The following is a 25,828-nucleotide window of genomic DNA, read 5'->3' as shown; positions in this document are numbered from 1 at the left end:
GTTGAGATCTCCATCTAATTCTCCGTTCTTTTACAAGATAGATCCTAGGTAGTGAAAACGGTCGCTCTTTGGTATTTCCTGATCTCCGATCCTCACCCCTAACTCATTTTGGCCTCCATTTGCACTGAACTTGCACTCCATATATTCTGTCTTTGATCAGCTTAGGCGAAGACCTTTAGATTCTAACACTTCTCTCCAAAGGTTAAGCTTCGCATTTACCCCTCCTGAGTTTCATCTATCAACACTATATCGTTTGCGAAAAGCATACACCAAGGAATATCATCTTGAATATGTCCTGTTAACTCATCCATTACCAACGCAAAAAGGTAAGGACTTAAGGATTGTTGATGCACAAAATTAGTGAGGACTTTGGTACAACAGAAAGTATTAAGTTTGTGATCTTCGCTAGATTGCTCTGGTTATTAGTATGGATAAGTATGTAAATGGATAGAGACAGGAAAGCAAACACAAGATGTACGTGGTTCACCCAGATTGGCTACGTCCACGGAGTAGAGGAGTTCTCATTAATTGTGAAGGGTTTACACAAGTACATAGGTTCAAGCTCTCCTTTAGTGAGTACAAGTGAATGATTTAGTACAAATGACATAAGTTCAAGCTCTCGTCTTCACTTGCCTTATCTGTCTCATAGGTAGATGTGGCATCTTCTCTGGAAGTACTCTTCCTCCATCCAGGGGTGGTATCTTTAACTGGTGGAGATGCACAAGGTAATGTATCAATTTCACTTGAAGCTTACTTGTAGTTTCAGGCTTGGTCAAGCACGATACAAACCATGTAGTAGGAGTCCCCCAAGTCGCCGAGCTAGGGGATCTGCTGAAAGAGGTGACAGACAAGGTAAGCAATCAGAGCTCCAAGCAATCGGTCCCAGATCAGAAGTTTGATTTCGAGTTCCGGCTGATTGTTCTCATTCTCCCTATCTTGCAGGCAGCATGAAGGATAAAGAGAAGAAAAAGAGAATAGATGATATGAGATACTTTTGCTTTTGAAGAAGTAACTTTCCACAGGCTTATTCTTGAACTAGGCTGGAGGATTTTCTGGTTTCCTCCAGAGTATAAGGCCGACTGAAGAATTTGAGGGTCAAAACAAGTCCATCAAATCTAAAGTACGTTCGACCCTGCTAATATGGGATACTTTTGCTGTTAACAAAGTAGTGGATGTATCGGCACGTGTTCTGTTACGCTTGTCTCCACATGCTTCCTTGTATCCTTCTCACTTTCCCTATCTATTCCTCAGGCAGATGTGGTATCTTCTCTGGAAGCATAAGATGTTGAAGATGAGTACTCAAGAGCAATGCCAGGTAAGTAATCAGTTAAGGGGTTCCAGGCAGTCAATTCCTGACTGGAAGCTTGATTCCAAGTGCTGACTGATTGCTCTCTTTCTCCTTGTCTTGCAGGTAAGAACAAGGCCAAAAGAAAAGATAGGGAAAAAGCATGATATGGGATACTCTTGCTTTTAACCCTGATGATATGAGATATTCTTGCTCTGGTGTAGCTTGTTTGCAGAGGTATTATTGGGGGGAAAGAAAGCTGAGTATTTCGAGAGGCTTTGTTGGGAGTGCCCTCTCAGATATGAGGAAGGGTTTAGCATTTTTGCAGGTCTGCCTGTCCGTTGAGGATGGAGGTCGACATATATAGGAGTTTCCCTAACAACAAGTAGTAATGCTATTCCTTTACCCTGCTTGGTCATAGCACGGTAGTGGGGGCTGCCGGCTTCACGTGTGTCAGAGCACTTTGAAAAAGTGGTCTGTGGTATCTGGAAAGCTGATGTTGCGTGTGAAGATTACAGACAAGCTTTATCCAAGGAGATCTAGCTCTCGAAGTTGAGAAAGCGGTGCCTCTTCGGTTTTCGTACAAGCAATCTTGTCAGGGATCTGGCTCTCGAGATTCGGAGAACGGTGCCTCTTCGATTTTTGAGAGAGCAATCCTGCTGGGAGTCTGGCTCTCGAGATTCGGAGAACGGTGTCTCTTTGATTTTTTAGAAAGTAATCATGTTGGGAGTCTGGCTCTCGAGATTCGGAGGACGGTGCCTCTTCGATTTTGGAGTAAGCAATCTTGTTGGGAGTGTTTTCTCGAATGTGAGTAAAGGTTGGGCATGTTTGCTAGTCTACCTTGCCACAAAGCACAGAGGTTGACACACAGGGACTTTCCAATTATCCAGCAGTGGTGCTGTTCATTTACCCTTGTGGGTAATAATATGGTAGCTAGACCTTCAAAATTTATGTTTCTAAACTCTGTTAGTGCTGTTTCTTTGCTATTCTTTTACCCTTCTTGGTCATAGCGATGTAGTGGGAGCTGCAAGCTTCACGTGTCTAAACTTTGTCAAAGATCTTTGGCAAAGTTATATGTGGTACCCATGAGCTGATGGTGCGTGTGGAAAGTGGATGATTGAATAGTAAGATTCACGTGCTTTCTACTTCACCAGAAATCTTCAACAGAATGCCCGTAATTTCAGCAAAGCTGAGTGTGCATGTGACAAGTGCTGACAAGGCTGAAAAAAAACAGGTGCCTCTTCGATTTCTGAGATCGGCCCTCGTAGTCTCTGAGCAGCCCAGCTTTTGAGAAAGCAAGCACTTCTTCGATTTCTGAGATTGGCCTTCGTGGTCTTTGAGCAACCCAGCTTTTGAGAAAGCAAACGCCTCTTCGATTTTTGAGATCGGCCCTCGTGGTCTCTGAGCATCCCAGTTTTTTAGAAAGCAAACGCCTCTTCGATTTCTGGGCAGGCGCCTCTTCGATTTCTGAAGCTCCGTCGAGTGCAGATTTTTATAGAGGCTGGCATTAAGTTCCAAAGCACACTTGAATCTTCACCTGTAGAAGCTCCCTTTTTACACTTCTAAGATCTTGATTTGTCCGACCTCTTATCTCTTCAACACCTTTGAAAATGTCTGGCCCTTCCGACCGTCGTTTTGACTTGAACCTTGTTGAAGAGGCAGCCACGCCTTCTCAGACAACATATGGTGCCCATCTTTCTTATCCCCTACTGGTCTTCTTACCGTTGGGGATTCCATGATGAAGAATGACATGAATGCTGCGGTGGTGGCCAGAAACCTTCTCACTCCTAAAGATAACAGACTACTTTCCAAACGGTCTGATGAGTTGGCTGTTAAGGATTCTCTGGCTCTAAGTGTTCAGTGTGCAGGTTCTGTGTCTAATATGGCCCAACGCCTATTTGCTCGAACCTGCCAAGTTGAATCATTGGCGGCTGAAGTGATGAGTCTCAAACAGGAGATTAGAGGGCTCAAGCATGAGAATAAACAGTTGCACCGGCTCGCACATGACTATACTACAAACATGAAGAGGAAGCTTGACCAGATGAAGGAATCTGATGGTCAGGTTTTACTTGATCATCAGCGGTTTGTGGGTTTGTTCCAAAGGCATTTATTGCCTTCGTCTTCTGGGGTTGTACCGCGTAATGAAGCTCCAAATGATCAACCTCCAATGCCTCCTCCTTCTAGGGTTCTGTCCAGTATTGAGGCTTCGAATGATCCCCCTCCGGTGCTTTCTCTTTCTGGGGCTTTACCGACTGCTGAGACTTCTCCTAAGCAACCTTTGTGAAGGCTCCCTCTTGTTTGTTTATTTTGACTCATGTATATGTACATATTTGTAACTTATCGGAGATATCAATAAATAAGTTTTGCTTCATTTCAATGTATTGTGTTAAATACACCAAAGCCTTCTTCACTAAGTGAGGTCGGCTATATGAATCTTAGAACGTCATTGTGCTCGGTCCTGTGTCATGTCCTCCGTTAGATCCAAATACTCTAAGTCTTTTCTTAGAGTTTCTTCCAAAGTTTTCCTAGGTCTTCCTCTACCCCTTCGGCCCTGAACCTCTGTCCCGTAGTCGCATCTTCTAACCGGAGCGTCAGTATGCCTTCTTTGCACATGTCCAAACCACCGTAACCGATTTTCTCTCAATTTTCCTACAATTTCGGCTACTCCTACTTTACCTCGGATATCCTCATTCCTAATCTTATCCTTTCTCGTATGCCCACACATCCAACGAAGCATCGTTATCTCCGCTACACCCATTTTGTGTACGTGTTGATACTTCACCGCCCAACATTCTGTGCCATACAGCATCGCCCGCCTTATGGTCGTCCTATAAAATTTTCCCTTGAGCTTCAGTGGCATACGGCGGTCACACAACACGCCGGATGCACTCTTCCACTTCATCCATCCAGCTTGTATTCTATGGTTGAGATCTCCATCTAATTCTCCGTTCTTTTGCAAGATAGATCCTAAATAGCGAAAACGATCGCTCTTTGGTATTTCCTGATCTCCGATCCTCACCCCTAACTCATTTTGGCCTCCATTTGCACTGAACTTGCACTCCATATATTCTGTCTTTGATCGGCTTAGGCGAAGACCTTTAGATTCCAACACTTCTCTCCAAAGGTTAAGCTTCGCATTTACCCCTTCCTGAGTTTCATCTATCAACACTATATCGTCTACGAAAAGCATACACCAAGGAATATCATCTTGAATATGTCATGTTAACTCATCCATTACCAACGCAAAAAGGTAAGGACTTAAGGATGAGCCTTGATGTAATCCTACAGTTATGGGGAAGCTTTCGGTTTGTCCTTCATGAGTTCTTAGGGCAGTCTTTGCTCCTTCATACATATCTTTTATAGCTTGGATATATGCTACTCGTACTCCTTTCTTCTCTAAAATCCTTCAAAGAATGTCTCTTGGAACCCTATCATACACTTTTTCCAAATCTATAAAGACCATGTGTAAATCCTTTTTCCTATCTCTATATCTTTCCATCAATCTTCGTAAGAGATAGATTGCCTCCATGGTTGAGTGCCCTAGCATGAACCTGAATTGGTTGTCCGAAACCCGTGTCTCTTGCCTCAATCTATGCTCAGTGACTCTCTCCCAGAGCTTCATTGTATGACTCATTAGCTTAATACCCCTATAGTTCATGCAATTTTGTACGTCGCCCTTATTCTTGTAGATAGGCACCAAAGTGCTCTTTCGCCACTCATTTGGCATCTTCTTCGTTTTCAAAATCCTATTGAAAAGGTCAGTGAGGCATGTTATACCTGTCTCTCCCAAGACTTTCCACACTTCGATCGATATATCGTCTGGGCCCACTGCTTTTCTATGCTTCATCTTCTTTAAAGCTACAACCATTTCTTCCTTCCTGATTCGACGATAAAATGAGTAGTTTCTACACTCTTCTAAGTTACTCAACTCCCCTAAAGAAGTACTCCTTTCATGTCCTTCATTGAAAAGATTATGAAAATAACCTCTCCATCTGTCTTTGACCGCATTCTCTGTAGCAAGAACATTTCCATCCTCATCCTTGATGCACCTCACTTGGTTTAGGTCCCTTGTCTTCTTTTCCCTTGCTCTAGCTAGTATATAGATATCCAACTCTCCTTCTTTGGTATCTAGTCGCTTATACATGTCGTCATAAGCCGCTAACTTAGCTTCTCTCATAGCTTTCTTCGCCTCTTGCTTCGCTCTTCTATACCTTTCACCATTTTCATCGGTCTTGTCCTTGTATAAGGCTTTACAACATTCCTTCTTAGCCTTCACCTTTATTTGTACATCTTCATTCCACCACCAAGATTCCTTTTGGTGTGGAGCAAAGCCCTTGGACTCTCCTAATACCTCTTTTGCTACTTTTCGGATACAACTAGCCATGAAATCCCACCTTTGGCTAGCTTCCCCCTCTCTATCCCACCCACACTGGGTGATTACTTTCTCTTTGAAAATGGCTTGTTTTTCTCCTTTTAGATTCCACCATCTAGTCCTTGGGCACTTCCAAGTCTTGTTCTTTTTTTCTCACTCTTTTGATATGTACATCCATCACCAACAAGCGATGTTGATTAGCCAAGCTCTCTCCCGGTATAACTTTGCAATCCTTACAAGTTATACGATCCCCTTTCCTCATTAGAAGAAAATTTATTTGTGTTTTTGACGACCCACTCTTGTAGGTGATCACATGTTCTTCTCTCTTCTTAAAGAAGGTGTTGGCTAAGAAGAGATCATATGCCATTGCAAAATCCAAGATAGCTTCCCCATCCTCGTTTCTCTCCCCAAAACCATGGCCACCATGAAAACCTCCATAGTTGCCTGTCTCCCTGCCCACGTGTCCATTTAAATCTCCTCCTATAAATAACTTCTCCGTCTGGGCAATTCCTTGCACCAAGTCTCCAAGGTCTTCCCAAAATTTCTCCTTCGAACTCGTATCCAACCCTACTTGAGGTGCGTACGCACTAATTACATTGATGAGTTCTTGTCCTATTACAATCTTGATTGCCATGATTCTATCTCCTACCATTTTGACATCTACAACATCTTATGTCAATGTCTTGTCCACGATGATGCCAACAACGTTTCTCATTCTATTTGTGCCCGAATACCAAAGTTTAAACCCTGAGTTTTCTAGATCATTTGCCTTAAGACCAACCCACTTAGTTTCTTGTAGGCACATAATATTTATCCTTCTCCTCACCATAACTTCCACTACTTCCATAGATTTTCCCGTTAAGGTTCCTATATTCCACGTTCCTAAACGCATTCTACTCTCTTGAACTCTACCCTTCTGTCCTAGCTTCTTCACCCTCCCCCGTCCAATAGGATCAAAGTACTTCTTTTGCGTGTCGTGTGTAAAGTTGATAGGAGCATATGCTCCCAAACAACTTTGAGTTGAGTCGTTCGAAAAGAAGTTTCTATGGCCCCCTGCTCATTTAACACTGCATCCGGGTGCCGATGGAGATACAGCGACCCTTGCTCACTTATCATTGTGCTCGGGCCACACAGCGCGCCACTTACGGGTGACGCCCTAGCTTTAGCGCGATTTCGTTCTAGATTCATTTTCATAAGGATTCGACGTAACTGAAGAGTGCCGGCTGTCGACTACCTGACGCCCTCCCCCTCCTCCCTTACCCAGGCTTGGGACCGGCAATGTAAGATAAACTTACACAGGCGGAGTTTACTTACGGAATGAATGCAAGAGGTAAATTGATAACATTTATTTATTGGAGTTCGAATAGATATGTAATAAATTTTAATATGTTCAGCTATCCACCAAAAGACCAAATGCACAAGGACATAAGACCAAAAGCAAAATCAACCCATCCTAGAATAGGAATTTCTGTGCTATCCAACAAAAGACCAAAATCACATAGAACTAAAACTAAAAGTTAAATCAACATAGCCAAAGTACTTCCTCAACCACCCTAGAGTGGGTGATATCACTGGTCAATGAATCAGCTAAGAGGAGCAAGAGTCAAGACTCTATTGATGCCCAAGCTCACATGTATAGTTGACACATACAAATTTGAAAGAAAAAAAAAAACAATAAGAACCAATCCAAAAAGAAGATGCAGATATCATTAAAGAATGAAAAAAGTCCAGAAAATATAAATCAAAATCTGCACTAGGCTGACAGGCACGTTTACGACCAATGAGATACGTTATCCTGCCATTTACCAATCCACCAACCACTCCTCCGATTGTCATTATTGAACCAAAAACTGTGTACTGCAGAACGAGAAGAAAGTTTACCAGATGCAGAGAACTAAAAAACCGCAGAGAATATAACTTACTTGATATCTACAAAAGGAGTACATAGGAAAAATAAATTGATCAAGGTAGTTATTTATGTGTGACTAATAACCCTTTCATGCATTCCATATAACCAAAACGTTTCTTAAGCAAGAAAATTGGTATCTGTTAACTTTAAACATTTCCTCATCTTGGCCAGCTGTAATATGGTCAAAAGGACAATACTTTTCCCCAGTTTCCTGGTCATGAAGAACAGAATGCCGATGACTAAATGTAACTCTTTCAACATCCTGACCACTCAGTCGAACATGGTTACCTTCTACTAGTAGTGTAGCAAAGGCAAGTGCTTCAGCAACCGCCCAATCAATCCCTTCACCGGTCTCAATCATTTGTCCACGTTGTTCATACACCTTCTTTACTGCTCTGGGAGGTTTAAAAGTGTTTGGAAGGGCAGCGACAGCTTTGCCAACACTCTTCAAAATCTCTGGTTTTACCCTGCACAGGAGCATAAAGAATTCATTAAAAAATACAATCAGATATTGCGAATAACAGATGAAACTGATATAAGATAGTGTTTTACCCAGTATTCCGGATACGAGAAATCTGCTCAGGTGACTTGAATCCAGACCAATGAGATGAAACCAGTCCCTTCTTTGATGAACATAATCCTTGCTAGACAAGAACTCTTCATTGAGAATTGAATTAACCCTGTTTTGTATCCCTTCAATGTCTTCTTTGGTCACTTGTCCAGACTCTAGAAGTTTGTTCTGGTAGATTGTTAGAGCTGAGGGATGATTCCGAATAACCTGTGTACCCAGTATTAGGTAGAAAAATCAGGAGTCGGCTTTGCACATCTCAATAGCTGCACTTTATAATAATGCAGGACACGATAAAGAAAGAACTTTGAGACTTATCATGAGAAAAAGATACAAATTTCTTCAATAAATGAACATAATAAAAATATTAATTAACTAGAAACAAGGTCTAACCTTGTACATTTTGGGCTGTGTGAAAGATGGCTCGTCAATCTCATTATGCCCAAATCGACGATAGCACACTAAATCCACCACAACATCAGAATGGAAGGTCTGCCACCATTCAGCGGCAAGCTCACAGACATGAACGACTGCCTCCATGTCATCACCATTTACATGGAAAATAGGGGCATTCAATGCTTTGGCAACATCAGTACAATACTGAGAAGATCTTCCCGACATTGGGTCAGTTGTGAAGGCAACTTGGTTGTTCACCACAATCTGTATAGTCCCACCAGTGGTATAGTTCGGAAGAGCACTTAAATGCAGAGTCTCATAGACCACACCTTGTCCAGCAAAGCTACCGTCTCCATGAATCAAAATGCCCATATTCTTGGTCCTGTCCACATCATTTGAATAATACTGCTTTGCTCTAGTTTTTCCGACAACCACAGGGTCCACAGCTTCAAGTGACTTGGATTTGCAACCAAATAAATGAATTCTCTTCCCACCTCTTGAGGGTCGATCATAAGAGGTTCCCAAATGATACTTTACATCACCAGTCCCAGTGTAAAGCCCCACTTCATCCACAGGCTTTGTGCCACCACTGAATTCACTAAATATCTGACGCAAAGGCTTCCGCACCACATTACCCAATACGTTCAGTCTGCCTCTGTGGGGCATTCCAATTACTATGCTCTCAACCCCGAGATCAGCAGCCCTATCAAACATCACCTTCATGCCAGGAATAAGAGTTTCTCCACCTTCAAGTCCGAACCTCTTTGCTGTTGTCCACTTAGTAGCCAAGAAGTACTCAAACTGTGTACTCCAAATAAGCCTATCAAGAAACCTCACGGCGCTGCCTATTGTATTGCATGGGCGTAGGAGTCTCAATCTTGTCTCTTAACCAGTTACATCTCTCACGATCTGCAATATGCATATATTCATACCCAATGGTCCCACAGTAAGCCTGCTCAAGCCGGGTCAAAATGGACCTAAGGGTCGCACAGGACGGTTCTCAGACAAAAACCCAGCCATCCTCCAGACCCCCAAAAAGAACTCCCTGTCGAGTAGAGGTCTACTCTACCTGATTGTGGGTGGGTCGGGTAGAGGTCCAAATCTGGCCTAACCCTAGGATTTAGGGTTTACGGTGATCACGAGGAAGAGGAAAATCTTACGCATAACATTGTATTATTGAATTGAGATGACGTAGTAATAGTAAACTCGTTGTATGTAAATTTTGATGAAACAAGAAATAAAGAATCAAGATGTAAAAACAAATAAAGAGGTGCAATACAACAAAGTAAGAGTGCGAAAATCAGTTTTGCGATAAATATAGGCTGACCATTGTTTTGGCCAGCAAGATATATTCTTGTTCGGTTGAATTTCAAAGAGCCTAGGTGGTCTCAAAGTAGTTGCATAATTTAATACAGCACTGCTTAGCTCCTTACAATTAGGCGAGTCATTTCTCCTTAACTGCAAATTAGAAGTTGGCACATATATGATATATGTAGTTCGCGGGTAAGGAGGAAAGACAACTTACATGTAACGAGGCAAGTACATTCCATTCGATACTTTGAAACATCTGCGCCAAGGAAAGGTTCTTATTTCTGATCTCTGTTTGCTAAAAGAAGAGAGATTTGTGAAGCATAACCTGTGGTGTGCATCAGCCCTCACATACAGGAGGCATATTTGATATACGTTCGATCTTTTATTAAAATTTGGATCCACAAAAAAATCAGGAAAGGAGATTTCAGACAGTGTTATATGAGGATCAACAAGCACGACGGGATTCAGTTGTGAGACTCATTTGGCTCCTACTGCATCGCTTTCTGTAAAATCTCGTTTTGTTCCATATCATGAACCTGAGAAAAACCAGTGGCTGTGGCAGCTGATGGATCACGGCCAATGTATTTGACATCGTCAATAGTTCCTCTGCCCAGGGACTTCATGGCGGCACTAAGGCGGGGTGCAATGTAGCTGTACGCACCCATGTTCATCGGCTCTTCCTGACACCAAACTATCTCAGCATCTGAAAGAACCAAATAACAAGTGTATCAACCTCACGATGTCAGCAAAATTGATCCCCCCAGAACAGAAAACAATAAAAACCGTATCACCGGATTTCACAAAGCCACAGCTAGTTCTATATGATCTTTTTCAACATTTCCCACTAGTATGTGTTGATGTTTCATATATCTCCAAAAACATTCTTCAATCATAAGATGACCTGAAAAGCTAAACCCCTTTCACAGGTGGACTCACATGACAATATGACCACACTTCATATTCTACAGAGGAGTTAGTTTAGAATGATTGAAATTTTTTTATGCCTCTGACATTAATGATCTAAGTATTAGGACACAATAAAGGAATCCAATTTTCATAAACCCTATAAAATAATATATCTTAGGCAAACAGGCTAGTATCTTGACAAATGGGAAGAGAGCAAGCTTGGGCATCTCTATTAATCATATTGTACAGTACTTGCTTTTCAAAGGAAAAGTTCAAGGTACATACTTGGATATCGTTTCAGCTCTCGCTGGATGAGGTCGTAAGGGAAGGGGCAAAGCTGTTCCACTCTACAAATCGCAACATCCTTTGCTCCAACCTTTATTCGCTCTCCATCAAGTTCATAATAAAGCTGCAAGAGAATACAAGGCAGAAGATAGAATTAACTTTTGTCCCTTGGTTCAGGTAATAAGTCATTATTTATCTACAAGTCAACACAGAATTATATGATCTATTTCTGCCAGATTTCGCTTTTCATACTCCAAGCTCTACTGAATCGAAGACAAAAGATTACTTTACTGGTAAAACTATACCTTGCCGGAGCATAGAACCAGCCGTCTAATACCCTCCTCAAGATCAGAGTGGTGATTCTGGTCCTTGATGAGGCGCTTAAATCTGGTCCCCTGCTTGTCAAAACCTGGGTGGCCTTGCACATCATCGAACTCGGATAAATTTGATTTGCAGTCCTTGTGCCGTAGAAGGTTTTTAGGAGCCATCACAATAAGAGGCTTGCGGAATTCCCTGTGTATCTGAGAAATGAGACAAGGTTAGACATATAGAAACTTCCACAATACTACAAAATATTGAAGAACAAAATAGTTTCACTCGCCTGACGACGCAGAACATGGAAGTAGTTTGCAGGAGTTGTCAAATTCACAACCTGCCAATTGCATTCCTGAATTTGCTTCCGATGTGTGGAATCCATCTCAGGTATGACAAAGGGATTGTCATCACTCATCTGTCATAAAATTAGAAAACTTTGCATTAGATGGGGATCCATGCCAGATTATACTGCTGTCTATGGGAAAGGGGAAGAAGAGGGAGGGGAAGGGATTAACCATATTTGACAAAGGAATACCTGAAGAAATCGTTCCAGTCGTGCACTAGAATGTTCAGGGCCCTGGCCCATGTAACCATGAGGAAGCAACACAACAAGCCCGGTTTGACGAAGCCACTTGGACTCCCCACCACTCAAAAACTGATCAAATATAACTTGAGCTCCATTGGAAAAATCACCAAACTGAGCTTCCCAGATTACTAATGAGTTTGGACTTTCCATCGAGTAACCCAATTCAAATCCAAGAACACCAAACTCCGAGAGTGAACTGCACATAAAAGCACAATTAACTTGTGGTAAAGACAAACTAAGTATGAAAATTGCAATTTAACAGAGTACTATTCATCGTCTCATGAGTCATATGGTGCTATCTGGCAGTCCTACAATCTTTAAGACGGTGTACAGATGTACTTTATTGGGAGGTATATATGCTAGGATCAAAAACAAAATGGGAAAGCTGATTTGGTACACCATGGAAAATCAAGTTTCAAGGAATCAAAAGACGTGGAATGCATTCACAGATGAGAGAAGTATCTTATGGTGTAATGAATTCAAAATGGATATTAAATGGAATGTCGTGCATGAAATAGCTACTGGAGAGGGTCTGTCAGACTCGTGGTTAAACAAGTCCTTAATTATAGTATACAAGGGACTGCTAATAAATCTTACAAAAAGTTCTGGATCACTACATTAAGGGGGGGGAGGGGGGAACTCGAGAAATGGGACAAAATCAAACCAAATAATAATGAAAGGGAAAACTATAAAGTAATCACTCGTTACCTGTTGCTAACTGTAAACAGTTCCTCATCTTGGTCCGCCATAATATTGTCAAGAGGGCAATACTTTTCTCCAGTTTCCTGGTCGTGAACTACTGAATGACGATGACTAAATGTACCTCTTTCAACATCCTGACCACTCAGTCGAACATGGTTACCTTCTACAATTAATGTAGCAAAGGCAAGTGCTTCTGCAACTGCCCAATCAATTCCTTCACCAGTCTCAATCATTTGTGCGCGTTGTTCATAGACCTTCTTTACTCCTTTGTGAGCCTTAAAAGTTTCTGGAAGGGCTGTGACTGATTTGCCAACACTCTTCAAAATCTCTGGTTTTACCCTGTACAGGAGCATATAAAATTCATTAAATTGAATAAAATCAGATTTTGCAAAGAACTGGTGAAACTGGTAGAAAACAGCGCTATACCCAGTATTCTGGATACGAGAAATTTGTTCAGGTGACTTAAATCCAGACCAATGGGATGCAAGCCAGTCTCTTTTTTGAGGAACATAATCCTTGCTAGCCAACAATTCTTCATTGAGAATTGAATTAACCTTGTTTTGTATCCTTTCAATGTCTTCTTTGGTCACTTGTGCAGATTCTAGAAGTTTGTTCTGGTAGATTGTCAGAGCTGGGGGATGATTTCGAATAACCTGTAACCCCCAATTAAGTAAAAAAATTCAGTGATCAGCTTTGCACATCTCAATAGCTGCACTATAATTCAATATTTACAACACAAGTGAAGTCAGTCAACTACAACAACTTTCAGATTTATCACAAGAAAAATATATATATTTATTTTCGATCAATTAAGGATATGAATTCTTAATGAATATGTAAAGGTCTAACCTTGTACATTTCCGGCTGCGTGAAAGATGGTTCATCCATCTCATTATGCCCAAATCGACGATAGCACACTAAATCAACCACAACATCAGAATGGAATGTCTGGCGCCATTCAGCAGCAAGCTCGCAGACATGAGCGACTGCCTCCATGTCATCAGCATTTACATGGAAAATAGGAGCATTCAATGCTTTGGCGACATCTGTACAATACTCTGAAGATCTTCCAGACATTGGGTCAGTTGTGAAGGCAACTTGGTTATTCACCACAATGTGTATAGTCCCACCAGTGGTGTAGTTAGGAAGAGCGCTTAGATGCAGAGTCTCGTACACCACACCTTGTCCAGCAAAGCTGCCATCTCCATGAATCAAGACACCCATATTCTTGGTCCTGTCCACGTCATTTGAATAAAACTGCTTTGCTCTAGTTTTTCCGACAACCACAGGGTCCACAGCTTCCAAGTGACTTGGATTTGCAACCAAAGATAAATGAAGTCTCTTGCCACCTCTAGTGGGTCTATCATAAGAGGTTCCCAAGTGATACTTGACATCACCAGTCCCAGTGTATAGCCCATCTTCATCCACAGGCTTTGTACCACCACTGAATTCATTAAATATCTGACGCAAAGGCTTCCGCACCACATTACCCAATACATTTAGTCTCCCTCTGTGAGGCATTCCAATAACTATGCCCTCAACCCCGAGATCAGCAGCCCTGTCAAACATCTCCTTCATGCCGGGAATAAGAGTTTCTCCACCTTCAAGGCCGAACCTCTTAGCTGCTTTCCACTTAGTGGCCAAGAAGTTCTCAAACTGTGTACTCCACATAAGTCTATCAAGAATAACCTCACGACGTTGCCTATTGTACTGCATTGGCGTTGGAGTCTCAATCTTGTCTCTCAACCAGTTACATCGATTACGATCGGCAATGTGCATATACTCGTACCCAATGGTCCCACAATAAGCCTGCTCAAGCCGGGTCAATATGGACCTAAGGGTCTGCACGGGACGGTTCTCAGCCAAAAACCCAGACATCCTCCAGACCCCTAAAAAGAACTCCCTATCAAGATCAGCCTCTGTGAACCCATATAGAGCAGGGTCCAAATCATCTGGGATATCTCTCTCTTCCAAACCCAAAGGGTCCAACTGAGCTTTCATGTGACCACTAACCTGGTATGCCCTCACAAGCAACAACAAGCGCATACTCTCTTGAATGGTTTGGCCTGAAACTCCGGGCGAGGTAGAGGCCTGACCTACAAAATTCCTAAAGAAATTGTCCCAGGACTCATCAACACTATTTGGGTCGGCTTCCCAATCCCTCTGAAGCCCCTCCAAATAAACACTACTGGTTCCATCCAAGAAACTATCATTTAGTCTAGAGAGGGGTACAGGGCGTGGAATCGGGGCAGATTGAGCCTTACATAATGTGGTGTGAAAGTCCCGATTTTGAGACGGAAGAACCCGACTCCTAGCCATATATGATCCACAATTTGATAAATTTCTCCTAATGGCAAGCTTTGCCACACTAGACACTGCTCTAAACCACGCCATATCTACCAACCCAATCTACCAATCACACAACTTTTATCTAAATTTAACAGAAATTTACCTCCCCTAGCCGGAATGTTAAACCTCAATCATAATCCTGTATGTCTTCACTCTTCAGTCCTATGAATCAAAACCCCTTTCAAATCTATAAAAAATATATATATATATTAAATAACAATCAAATAATTATACATATTATCACACCTTAATCCATTCATAATACACACCAGATTATGAATGCATAAACTTAATTAAAGAAAGTGATCAAACAGATATATAACCATTAAATTGAAAACAATTCAAAATTTTCACCAAAAAATAGAAGAAATCGGAAGAAATGAAATACCCACGTTGAAGGTGTCTTCCTCCTATCCAAACTCTGGTTCAGTTAATGAGAGTCCGTGTGGGATTTCAACACATATTTTTATAACAAAAAAAATAACTAAAATTCCTATCTTTTTTCCCCCACTATTTCCTGATCCTCTTCCTATTTTTCCTCTCAACGGTTGAAATGGTAGGAAACCGTAAATTTATAATTAAATTAAAAAAAAATGTAAACACATTAATGTTATCTGTAAAGCACACATATACACACATACATACATAACATACACACATACATACATACTTACATACATACATATATCAGTAAACTGTAAAATTAGAGAGAAGAAAAAGAGAAAGAGTTTGCCAGCTAACTGTTCACGAGTTCTATATCCATCAGAATTCTGGAAGGTCCTCCGATTGCTTTCCGCCTCGACGCCTTCAGATTGGGAAGGGGAATTTGCGTCCCCGAATCGAATCCATGGCGGTGAGGAAGAACGAGGAAGCTCGGGGTCTCGAGGAAGACGTGCATCGCCAAAATCTGCTGCTGATGGAATCTGATTGGGTGGGAAAAAAAGAAAAGCTGGGAGGATGGAATGCATGGATCGAATCGGTGTAGGTTCGAATTCGAAGAGCGAGTGTGATGATGTCAGTGACTTCGAGTGCAGTTTTTGCTGTAACTGCCATGGCGCCAAAGCTATAGAACTGAAAGATAGCTAACGGGAAAGTGACGAGCCCGAAAATGGAAGCTTAACTTGGGATATATGGAAAGTGGGTTTTGGGTTTTTTTTATTGTGGGTGGGGGTCCGGGAGAGAGGCCCAATCTTATTTCTTATTTACAGTTTTTTTTTTTTTTTTTAAACAAGATGATATTCTAAGTTACCTTACATTTAGAAGAGACATATTGAAAGTCGAATTTTAGAGTGCTAATAATAATTTTCAATTTGAATAAGAAGCTCACTTAGGAGCCTACGGGGAGATCTCTTATGTTGTGAAGTACACAAAAATGAGAGTTGTATTTTTATTTTTTAACAAACGATAGTATGGGTTGGGTTTAGCTTCACAATGAGCTAGTAATAATGTGGCTCAAATTTGGCTTTAGTGAGAATTGAATCTAAAACCTCTCACTTAAAGTGAAGAGGAATAAAATTAAACTGTAGTACTAAGTGATCAGAGTTGTATTTTGTTTTCCTATATAATCTTCACCAATGCTTGAAGATTGCATCTTTTTATAAGAAAGCAACTGACATAGGTCAATTCACCACAACTTAAAGGTAACATATATCATTGAATCAGTATGTTACGGTGACATTGAACCAATTCCATATGAGTCCCCTTTTTATAGGCTCACGACATCAACACCCCCTTCCCTTAGTGTAAAATATATTGTCGTACTAAAAAAAATGTTGCTTTTTATCTTCCATATGTGCCGGATCTGCATTTACATCTTATTTATTTTGCAAAAAAATATATATATAAACTACTCTAATTTACAGAAAATGAGAATCAAACTCGGAAGCAAGTGGTTGGGCCGGCTACCTATGCCAAATTCGTGGCCAATTTGGCATCGCCTACATATGCTTCATTCTTACTTCCTTTCAGATTGGCAGCAAATTACAGGGTGTTGCTCACTCAAAGCAGCTGCACCCTTCGACACTGCTGCCAGAAAAGTCACTTTGCCTGTGTGTGCAGCCTGCTAAATCAGCTGATCTCTCACCCCAGATCCGAATCCGGGTTACTATATAAATTGTGAAAAGTTTCCTGGGCGTTTGATCGGTTCTTTAATCGTCTAATCGGTATCGGTATATGTCACAAAGAATGTGGAGAAACAATGACAAATGATGGGTTTACTGCAGAAAGGTAATTGGCATTGTTTGAACTTTAAACCTCTCTTGACAAGAAGCTCGAACCTGATTATCTATCTACATCAGAGGAAATGACAAGCAGAAGCCCCTTAGACCCGAAAGACAATGACAGGTAGAAGTGTCATTGTAAATTTTAGAATTACGAAGGGCAAAAAAAAAACTACTTTTACTACTAATGCTGGTAGTTGAGAGATCTAAGAGAGGCGACTATGGAGTTATCAAGGTTTGCCTCAAATCCACATCAGTACGACCAACAGAACCTTCTCTTGTTCTACTAACCACAGCAAGATGACTGTTGTGCAGCTTGACCATCGGCTCTGTCTGGTTCGTTAATCCTAAGTGTCTGAGGCTGAAACCATCGAAACAAAACGAGTTCGTCAACATTTGAGAGGAGTTGGGGAAAGAAAAGGATTCCCACTTCTGAGAGCATGAAAATACCTCAGTGCCCCTGGCATCAGATTCTGCAAGTCTCTGTTTAATATCCCTGGCTATAGAAAAGAAGACCTCCTCCACGTTCAGGTTCGTCTTTGCACTCTGCAGAACATTTTCTTTTCATTATGAAAAGAACGAAATTGCTTATGCAGTGAAAATACCAAAGGCATATTACTACTTACAGTCTCAAAGAACTTGATACCATACTCGTCAGCAAGAGCTTGACCCCTAGACGTCGGCACAGCCTAAAAAAAAAAGATAATTATTAAAGCTTGGGCATGTCCGCACACACAAACACATGCAAAATAAACGATTAGGTATAGGGCGTGCAAATTTAGCACCGTCATGTTGATCCCAATAGGATTCTAAAACTCATCACATTCACATCTCACTCTTTCACCAGGTTAGAAAAGGAGAGCATTTCCTGCAAGTGAAAATGTACAAATTACACACCCTTTGGCTTTCATCCATATCAGCTTTGTTCCCCACCAGAATCTTGTTGACATTGACAGAAGCATGCTGCTCAATGTTGCGAATCCAGTTTCTAATGTCTGCACATGAATAGACAATTACCCTAACAAGGGTTAGATTGAACATAAAACTTATATACGGCGATGGAAAAAGTGCCGCAGACGGTTTCAACCATCCACCACCTCAATGAAATTAGAATGAACGGTCAAACTGAAGGAACTACACCAGTGTAAGCACACCCAAAATAAACCACATGGTTAAAATGTCTATATCCCAATTCCTTGAAATTTGGATTTAATATAACAAAAATAAGCAAGCAAAATGACTTTAAAATCAGCATGCCATCAAAAAATTCATATACTGAGAGTAAAGGGAAAACAAGAGGTTACTGTTGAAAGATGACTCATCAGTAACATCATACACCAACAAAATACCCATGGCTCCTCGATAGTAAGCTGCAGAGCATAACATAGATACGTAAGGAAACTCCTGAATAACAATAACAAAGGACATAATTCAAGAATATCAAAATTATCTCTAAGAAAGGAACCCCTGCCCTTTTCCTATTTCAAATTATCTATTTGTAAAATCTCAAACAAAAACCTGTTGTAATTGTTCGAAATCGTTCTTGACCAGCCGTATCCCAGATTTGCAATTTAATCCGTTTGCCATCAAGCTCGATTGTTCTTATCTTGAAATCAATCCTGTCACCAAAAGGACCATCTAAGAGATGCTAAACAAAGATGAATCTACTAAAAAAACACACTTAATGTAATAGTTCATTATGCCATATTTCTACAGCAGCTTTAAGCAGTAGCTAATGACCGTGTCCTAACCGACTTAATATATGGGTTCATAAAACTTGTTCGCTTGCTAAAAGTTTCCAGATACAAAAATCGAAACAGTTTCTACGAATACAAACCCAATAGTGGTGATAAAACTTGTTGTAAAGGAGCCATCAGAGAAACGCAAAAGCAGACAACTCTTGCCAACACCTGGAAAATTACAGCAGAAATGTTTAACATTTTAGAACCAAAAAGTTGATAACCGAAGCTAAGAAAATCTCTCAAAAAAAGAGATGAAAGCACCAGATCCCTGATAGTTCACAATTAGACCATTTGGAATGCACAAGATCCAGGATACCATCCAAACAAAAAAAAATCCTAAAAATTCTTATCCATCTCAACGCAATTTCAAAACATATCCTCCAAAGCAATAATCTCAACTGACGCCAAAACAACGAGCCCCATCAGAGCTCGTATTTGACCTTTATCCAATAATTGATATCAAATATGACGGTAAGAGGTTGAATGCTCTTTAACCCCTACAAGACAGTCCAATGCGCATAAGGTAATTTTTCATAATTGTGATCACTCTCTAGTTATTTTTTATCAAGCATATATTGTGATGCATATTGAGTCACATAAGAGTTAGATATTACTCATCGCATTTTCGATACATAAAACAAATTCGTACAAATATGATTATACTCACTCTCCTCGTCTTCCATCAAACCCAAAACTGAATCTTTCAAACAAACCCATCTAATTACACTCACATACAGGTCCCTAAACACTAAATTTACCAAAAACTGCACACATTCAAAATTTAAAACTTGTCATAACTAAATATTACCCTACACCAACTATTTTGTAACAAAAAAAACGTTCATAAATAACGATTTTATCTTTTTTTATTGAAAAAAATTGTTCACTCGGATGAAAAGCAAAGCACATTGGCCACCAGAAATACCAAAGTAAAGGAAAAACACGTTAGTTCTGAGAATGTCCAACTTCCAATTCTCAATTCCAAAATTTTCTCAGGAACCAAACAGAGAAGGATAAACGACGACTAACCACTGTCGCCAATGAGGAGAAGCTTGATGAGATAATCGTGATCCGCCCGAGCCCTCGTCGGTTGCAAAGTAGCCATGAATTGATTGATTCTCTCACCGACCCCAAATTCCAAATCGAAACCACTCTCTGCAACCCAAATTCCAAACCAAAAAATCAACAAAAATCAAAATATAAGAAACTGCAGGAGACCGCAGCGAGAGAGAGAGATGAGAGAGAAACCTTTCAAAGAAGCTTGTAGCGGGCGGTCGTCGGCGACGTGAAAACGATCCAATGAATTTGGGAGGCGACGTCGGGTTTCTGGAATTCGAGTTTTTGGGCAGTCTGTATAATACGTGGGTCACTCTCTCTACTGTATGAGAACGCACCGTATCTCCCTACACCCGCCTTCGCAGAATATTTTCCCGGTTTTTCTTCTGTATAATTCTTTGTTAGGCCCTTAAAGCCCAAGATAGTTTGGGCCTAAAAACCTATGAAAGCCGAAAGATACCCTACCAACACAGATTACAATATACTAGCTTCTTGTCACACTCGTACACGTGTGGCAACTGACAATTGAATTTTTTTTTTATATATTTTATTAAAGGAAACTGTATAGCACTTCAAAAATTTTACTCTACACTTCTCATAAGTGTATTTTTCTTTCTAATTATAGAAAATTTGAAGTGCAAAATGAGATTTCTTGAGTATCAATAATAATTTTCTTATTAAAATATATTTTAAAAAGTAATGAACTTACTAACCACCCACGTCTTGGTCTTTTTTATTTTTTCAAAAAGAATGATAACTGGTGGCAAATCATGGTTATTCATCCATTCCGGAAGTTGGAAAAACTTGCAGGCATTTCAACATCCTCCTTGTTTTTAGTACGATAATAAAAGAGAGATATAGGAAACTTTACACACATTTGCAAGTGATTGCATATATTTGAAGTTTAGGCCAACTAAAAAAAATGAAAAAATAATTGGAAAGTAAGGAAAAAGGCAAATGGAATGGAACGCAAAAAGTTGTGGTTGCAGCATATCCTGATTCCTGAGAAGATACTCTACCCACATTCCCTTCCCTTCCCTTCCCCTACAAAACGTCATGACACGCCCATCACCTTTCCAACATGAAGAGCTCTTGAGCATCATCATCATCATCCATCTTCTTGCTTCTGCATCATCCTATCCACTTCTTCGTCCTCGACGCTCGTTGCCAATGGAAGTTGAGAGTGGCGGCGGAGATACCATTGGTGGCGGTCGAGTTGGTGGTGACCATATTGCTGCTACTACCAACAAAGACGATGATGCAGAGGACGATGACGAAGAAACTAATTGAAATTTGAAAGCCACGTAGGTTGGCTTTGATGGTGACTAGGGCAATTACAGATCTTTGGCAGTCTCCTTTCTCTTTGTGTTGTTAACTTTAATATATTATGCTTCAAAACCCACTACTACTTTTGTCACCGCCACTTCCACTACTGCTAGGTCAAGGTGGGAGAGTCCTTCAGTATTGGCATTATTCTCTCCTAATAAAACCCCTGCTGGTTTATGTGTATTCTCGTGTTCTCATACATCTCATTTTTCTCTTTTTTCAGTGAATATTCACAGAGTCATTCTGCACTTCACCCATGTATCTAAAAAAAAAAAGTGAAGAGCACGACAAATATTCTAAAGCGCTAGTAACAATTCCGTTGGCATTACGTCATTAGCCATGCATGATTTTTATTGTGGGATATTTAGTAGATCCATGGGGACGGATTTGGATCCTCTCCTGAGCAGGAGATCAAGATCCTCGGCATCAAACAACATAGACTGTTGGATTTTGATCGAACGGCTACAAATAAGAGGTCCCTCTAAAAGGTATAATAATTATAACCGTTGGATTAAAATCCAACGACCCATGTTGTTTGATCCCGATGATCCTGATCTCCTGCTTAGGAGAGGATCCGAATCCCATGGGGACCATAGAAGCACGTACGAATCCATTTGTATGGTTTTGGTGATTCTCTTTTTAAAGAAAAATGGCAACGTCAGATTATGTTCTCCTTAGCCACTTCAGACTTGTTCGTACTTCTTATGGTTGACCGTCTATTTGAATTTGGTTTTATCCGAAAAGAAACAAGCATAGAGACTTCAGAAGTTAACCTAAAGGAACTATAATCTTGACCTCTAAATACTACGATCTGATAGTATTCCTTTTCGCTTGGAAATAAGAGGTCTTAAGTTCAAATTTCGTGAATAACGAATTAGATATCAAATTAGGCTGCCAATTGTGTGGCTTAACCGAACTCCCGCTCCCCCTAGTTTAAAAATATTAATGTAATTATAAAAAATAAAAACTAATCCAATGATCAATAAATGTACCAAAGGTAAAGAAATAAATCCGTCAACGGATCCAAGAGAAAAAATTGACAGCTCCCTAAACGGGGACGCTCAACATGGAGCCATACAAGAAAACCAGATAGAGAAACGGGTCGGATATTCAACTTCCCTGTCCAGGTTTCACTACTACAGTCTTCCTATCTTTTTCCTCAAGTGAATCGAGGCAGGGGACTAGACGGCAGCATGAAAAAAATGACATGCATACAATCGAACCGCACTTAAGTCAAAGATTCCTGGCCAACAGACATCTGTTTAGGAACAACATGTGCAACTGCAAGCTCAAGTTACATTTTCAGAACCATGTCAAGTTCAAAATCGACTTTCACTCGTCAATAGTCAGACAAGAACAAACCATTCAGAAGTATTCATTGATCGAAGCCAAAAATTTGGATTGCAGTAGATAACTTAAGACCGAGGCAGCACCAGATGCATTATGGATAAATAAACACCAATAGCTTAAAGATAAAGTAAACGAATAACGTTTGAGTAACCTCTATCAGCATCCAAAACAAACACAAATTGAAGCATAGACGTATCCTACGATGTTCAAAAGTACACCCAAAAGCTCCTCAGAAGCAGGAAAACTCAAATCTCATTCTTTAAATAAACCTTGGCCTAGTAAAAGAAACCAAGCACTTTACCACCGACATTCTTTCTCCTAGCCTCCTCATGGTCCATAATGCCAGCAGATGTTGTCAGCACAATGTATCCAAACTGCAAGGTCAACCAAAAATTCGTAAGCTTAAATGTATAAGAAATCTACACAATGCGGAACATTCAATGAAAACCAGAATTAAAAGTTCAATCAACACAAAAGGTCTAGATTAATGGTATGTGAAGCACATTACAGGAAAGCTTAATGTTTGATAACAACAGGAGCCGACTGGAAAAACTCAGGCAATCACCATTGACATGATCAACCATGTATTATCTTGCACATAACATTTTAATATTTTTTTTTTCTCCCAAATATAGACGAGCTACCGAATCTAAACTATGCATGTTTCCTCAGAAGAATCGACTAAGACAATTGTCCTGTTTCTAGGCTTGAAATAGCAAACTGATAACAATGGGCTAACCTGTCTAGAAGGAAGCAACCTGGCAGTCCATCCTTCAATCTCCTTAACACCAACATCAAAACGAGGGCTAATAACCCCACACTTGTTAAGCCTTCCATTCAGCTCGACCACAATTTTACCAGCCCTGTGATCATCAACATACTCAAACTCACCAATGTATCCTACAGACCAAAACCAAGAACATTAATATCCATATCCAGAAAAATATAAACTCACAGAGTAACTGAAAACGATAAAAATGTGGCATTTGAGTAATCAATTGATGGATACGTACCATGCTTTTGCATCACCAAAAGAAACTTGATGATGACCTTGGATGATGGTCTGATCATGACCTGGCGCTTGCCCCTTTTCTCAGCATTGTACATGCTCTTAAGAGCATCATTCAAAACGCTAACTCTCACCATTGTCGCTTCTGCACTTCAGAAAAGATTATCCAAAACGTTCATGATATTGCACTCAAGTAAATAAGCTCAAATGCGCCAAACAAAAACATAATACAAAAACTAGTCGCTTGTCAAATCTTACACTCTAAGCATTTTGTTACAAAAGCAAATAAAAACCCGCGAAGGCAGTTCGATACCTTTTCCCATTTCTAGCTCGATCAAACATATCAATCTACATTCATATATTATCACAGGTTGCTCAAAATCCCTAATTTCTTAAACCCAATTCCAAAAATATTTATTCCCACAAAATGCCCACAATAATCAAGCAAAAAACAAACATTTGACCTACTTAGGCAAAAAAATTAACAACATTTCAATCTAAACACACCAAAACAAAACGTATTCGAAATCAAATTAACAAAAGCAAGATCCAACAGATCCAGTTGCCGAAATCAACCTCAAAAATAATTAAAGAACAATTAAAAAGGACTAAACTTGAACAAATAAGAGACAAAAAGCAAAACCCTAACCGTAATAATTTCACAAAATGATGGAGATTATCAAGTTTCGAACTGAAAAATCACGTACCAGAAGAGATGCGCAGTATCTGCAGAGGCGCCTCCGAGAGAGCTAGGGTTTGTAGGGCTTAAGAGGGAGCGAGTCAGGTGGAATCCGGGCAATTAATACTCGGTGGGAATGAGGGTTCGATTGACTGAATTGCCCTTTCGGACCCTAATTGGGTCCAGTGCGATGTGGTTTTGTTTCGATCGAGTTCGTTTGTAAGCCCACTATCCTCATGTATCGGACCTGAAACATTGAAAGTTCGGCCCGGAATTTTGCAGCCCAAACTAAAAGCCCTCCCACCAAATTTGGCATTTGAAAAGTATGTTCATTATGGTTTTTTATGACAATCATGGTTTGATGTGGTGATCGAACATTTGATAATCGTTCAGTTTTTAGTTGATTTGATCTTCATTCAGGGGTTCATTTTTTACAATACATTTTATGTGATAATTGTTAACGCATGGTCATTTTAGATCCAGTAAAATTATATATAGTTGTTTTGGGGCCAAATAGATGGGCCTAGAGAGAACCCACTAAAGGATGAGACGATTCAGACAATGGGCATGCAAGCCAGTCCAAGAAATCCAGATGATTGAACACGACCGCAAGAACGAAGACAGTTGCCATCAATGACTGCTCGTAGCTCTGGATTGTCTACCGACAAGAAGAGACAAGCGAATATCTTAACAACTTTCTGGCACGGAGCTCCAATGACATGCTTGTCCAGAGGTCAACTCCAAGCCACATGTTGGTCATTAGCGGAAAAGGAAGTCTATGAAGAGACATAAATGTTGCCAAGCTTAGCGCTCGAGTAAAGTACATTTTAATCACTCTCTAAGGAGCGATCGATGCACTTGAGACGCGTGATTTCACCCTATCTAAACATTTTGTATTGTTCTAATGACAAGAGAGATGTCATTTAACCCTAAGGGAGCATTTCAACTATTTTTGGCTTGACAAAGAAATTCTCAAAATATATAATATTCAAACAAAGAACCTCAAGTGCATAAGGTAAACGATAGTGTAGTGGTTGGTTCAACTACTTTGTACCTTATTTTGCATTCCCATTCCTTTAATATAGAGGCCTGCAAATAATTATCACAGACATGATGATGCTTGATCATATGGATTATAATATTGCTACGTTTCTAATAAATTGGATACCAACAGAGAGAGACTGAATCACTGAGGAATGAATTTGAGGATTGACTTCCAGTCTACCTTAATAAAATAAGTCATAATATTAATTAATATATTAAAAAAAAACTCATTGATATAATACTTACATGGAGGAAGTTGTTTAATCTTGTATTTTAATAGTAGACCATGCAAATTAAATTTCATAATTAAGTAAACGAGAATAATTTATATTGCATGGGGAAGACTGGTTCATGTATATACAAAACCTAAATGACAATCTGCAGCTCTGACTTCCAGATTTTCAACCTGGTCAACCCTT

General features: G+C 40.2%; 3 protein-coding genes and 1 pseudogene across 4 annotated transcripts; all 4 read right to left on the bottom strand.

Annotated features, from left to right (window-relative positions):
- Positions 1 to 7,598: 7,598 nt before the first annotated feature.
- LOC103419063 (uncharacterized) lies at positions 7,599 to 10,202 on the bottom strand (annotated as a pseudogene).
- Positions 10,097 to 15,530, bottom strand: LOC103406342 (uncharacterized). Its single transcript, XM_029105878.2, has 9 exons — positions 15,377 to 15,530; positions 13,485 to 15,146; positions 13,062 to 13,288; positions 12,642 to 12,974; positions 11,883 to 12,129; positions 11,634 to 11,762; positions 11,338 to 11,553; positions 11,033 to 11,156; positions 10,097 to 10,544 (listed from the first exon to the last, which is right to left on the bottom strand). Exons 2-9 carry the CDS (start codon positions 15,027 to 15,029, stop codon positions 10,330 to 10,332), a joined length of 3,036 nt encoding a protein of 1,011 aa, XP_028961711.1. The 5' UTR covers positions 15,030 to 15,146; positions 15,377 to 15,530; the 3' UTR covers positions 10,097 to 10,329.
- A 1,652-nt stretch (positions 15,531 to 17,182) lies between these two features.
- Positions 17,183 to 20,364, bottom strand: LOC103406343 (ras-related protein RABE1a-like). Its single transcript, XM_029105877.2, has 9 exons — positions 20,194 to 20,364; positions 19,975 to 20,100; positions 19,041 to 19,113; positions 18,722 to 18,822; positions 18,508 to 18,573; positions 18,101 to 18,198; positions 17,830 to 17,892; positions 17,654 to 17,749; positions 17,183 to 17,564 (listed from the first exon to the last, which is right to left on the bottom strand). The coding sequence occupies exons 2-9, from the start codon at positions 20,048 to 20,050 to the stop codon at positions 17,490 to 17,492; spliced, it is 648 nt and encodes a 215-aa protein (XP_028961710.1). The 5' UTR covers positions 20,051 to 20,100; positions 20,194 to 20,364; the 3' UTR covers positions 17,183 to 17,489.
- Positions 20,365 to 22,768: 2,404 nt separating this feature from the next.
- Positions 22,769 to 24,681, bottom strand: LOC103406344 (small ribosomal subunit protein uS8z/uS8w). Of its 2 annotated transcripts, none has more exons than XM_008345342.4 (4): positions 24,394 to 24,681; positions 23,691 to 23,831; positions 23,417 to 23,577; positions 22,769 to 23,051 (listed from the first exon to the last, which is right to left on the bottom strand). In XM_008345342.4, exons 2-4 carry the CDS (start codon positions 23,821 to 23,823, stop codon positions 22,953 to 22,955), a joined length of 393 nt encoding a protein of 130 aa, XP_008343564.1. In that variant the 5' UTR covers positions 23,824 to 23,831; positions 24,394 to 24,681; the 3' UTR covers positions 22,769 to 22,952. The 2 variants fall into 2 exon arrangements, with proteins under 2 accessions (XP_008343564.1, XP_008343563.1); XM_008345341.4 differs by having other exon boundaries at positions 23,691 to 23,836; positions 24,394 to 24,528.
- Between the last annotated feature and the right edge of the window lie 1,147 nt (positions 24,682 to 25,828).

Source organism: Malus domestica, chromosome 07 (assembly GCF_042453785.1).
Source record: "Malus domestica chromosome 07, GDT2T_hap1".
In the NCBI taxonomy this organism is placed as follows: Eukaryota; Viridiplantae; Streptophyta; class Magnoliopsida; order Rosales; family Rosaceae; genus Malus; species Malus domestica.
Note: the sequence above shows the minus strand (reverse complement) of the source record. Positions and strands in the feature narration are given on the sequence as shown.

Bases quoted from the DNA above. Each gene is read 5' to 3' on its own strand.
- LOC103406342 (XM_029105878.2), bottom strand. From the start codon at position 15,029: ATGGCGTGGTTTAGAGCAGTGTCTAGTGTGGCAAAGCTTGCCATTAGG. The intron at 13,289-13,484 runs GTTAGACCTTTA...TGGGGGTTACAG, and splicing joins CGCAGCCGGAAATGTACAAG to GTTATTCGAAATCATCCCCC. The intron at 11,157-11,337 runs GTATAGTTTTAC...ATTCTCTTGCAG, and splicing joins TGGTTCTATGCTCCGGCAAG to CTTTATTATGAACTTGATGG.
- LOC103406344 (XM_008345342.4), bottom strand. From the start codon at position 23,823: ATGGTGAGAGTTAGCGTTTTGAATGATGCTCTTAAGAGCATGTACAAT. The intron at 23,578-23,690 runs GTACGTATCCAT...TTTGGTCTGTAG, and splicing joins TTTGGTGATGCAAAAGCATG to GATACATTGGTGAGTTTGAG. The intron at 23,052-23,416 runs GTTAGCCCATTG...TTGACCTTGCAG, and splicing joins GGTTGCTTCCTTCTAGACAG to TTTGGATACATTGTGCTGAC.
- LOC103406343 (XM_029105877.2), bottom strand. From the start codon at position 20,050: ATGGCTACTTTGCAACCGACGAGGGCTCGGGCGGATCACGATTATCTC. The intron at 18,574-18,721 runs GTTTTTGTTTGA...TATGCTCTGCAG, and splicing joins ATTTCGAACAATTACAACAG to CTTACTATCGAGGAGCCATG. The intron at 17,750-17,829 runs GTAAGTAGTAAT...AATGTTCTGCAG, and splicing joins GTATCAAGTTCTTTGAGACT to AGTGCAAAGACGAACCTGAA.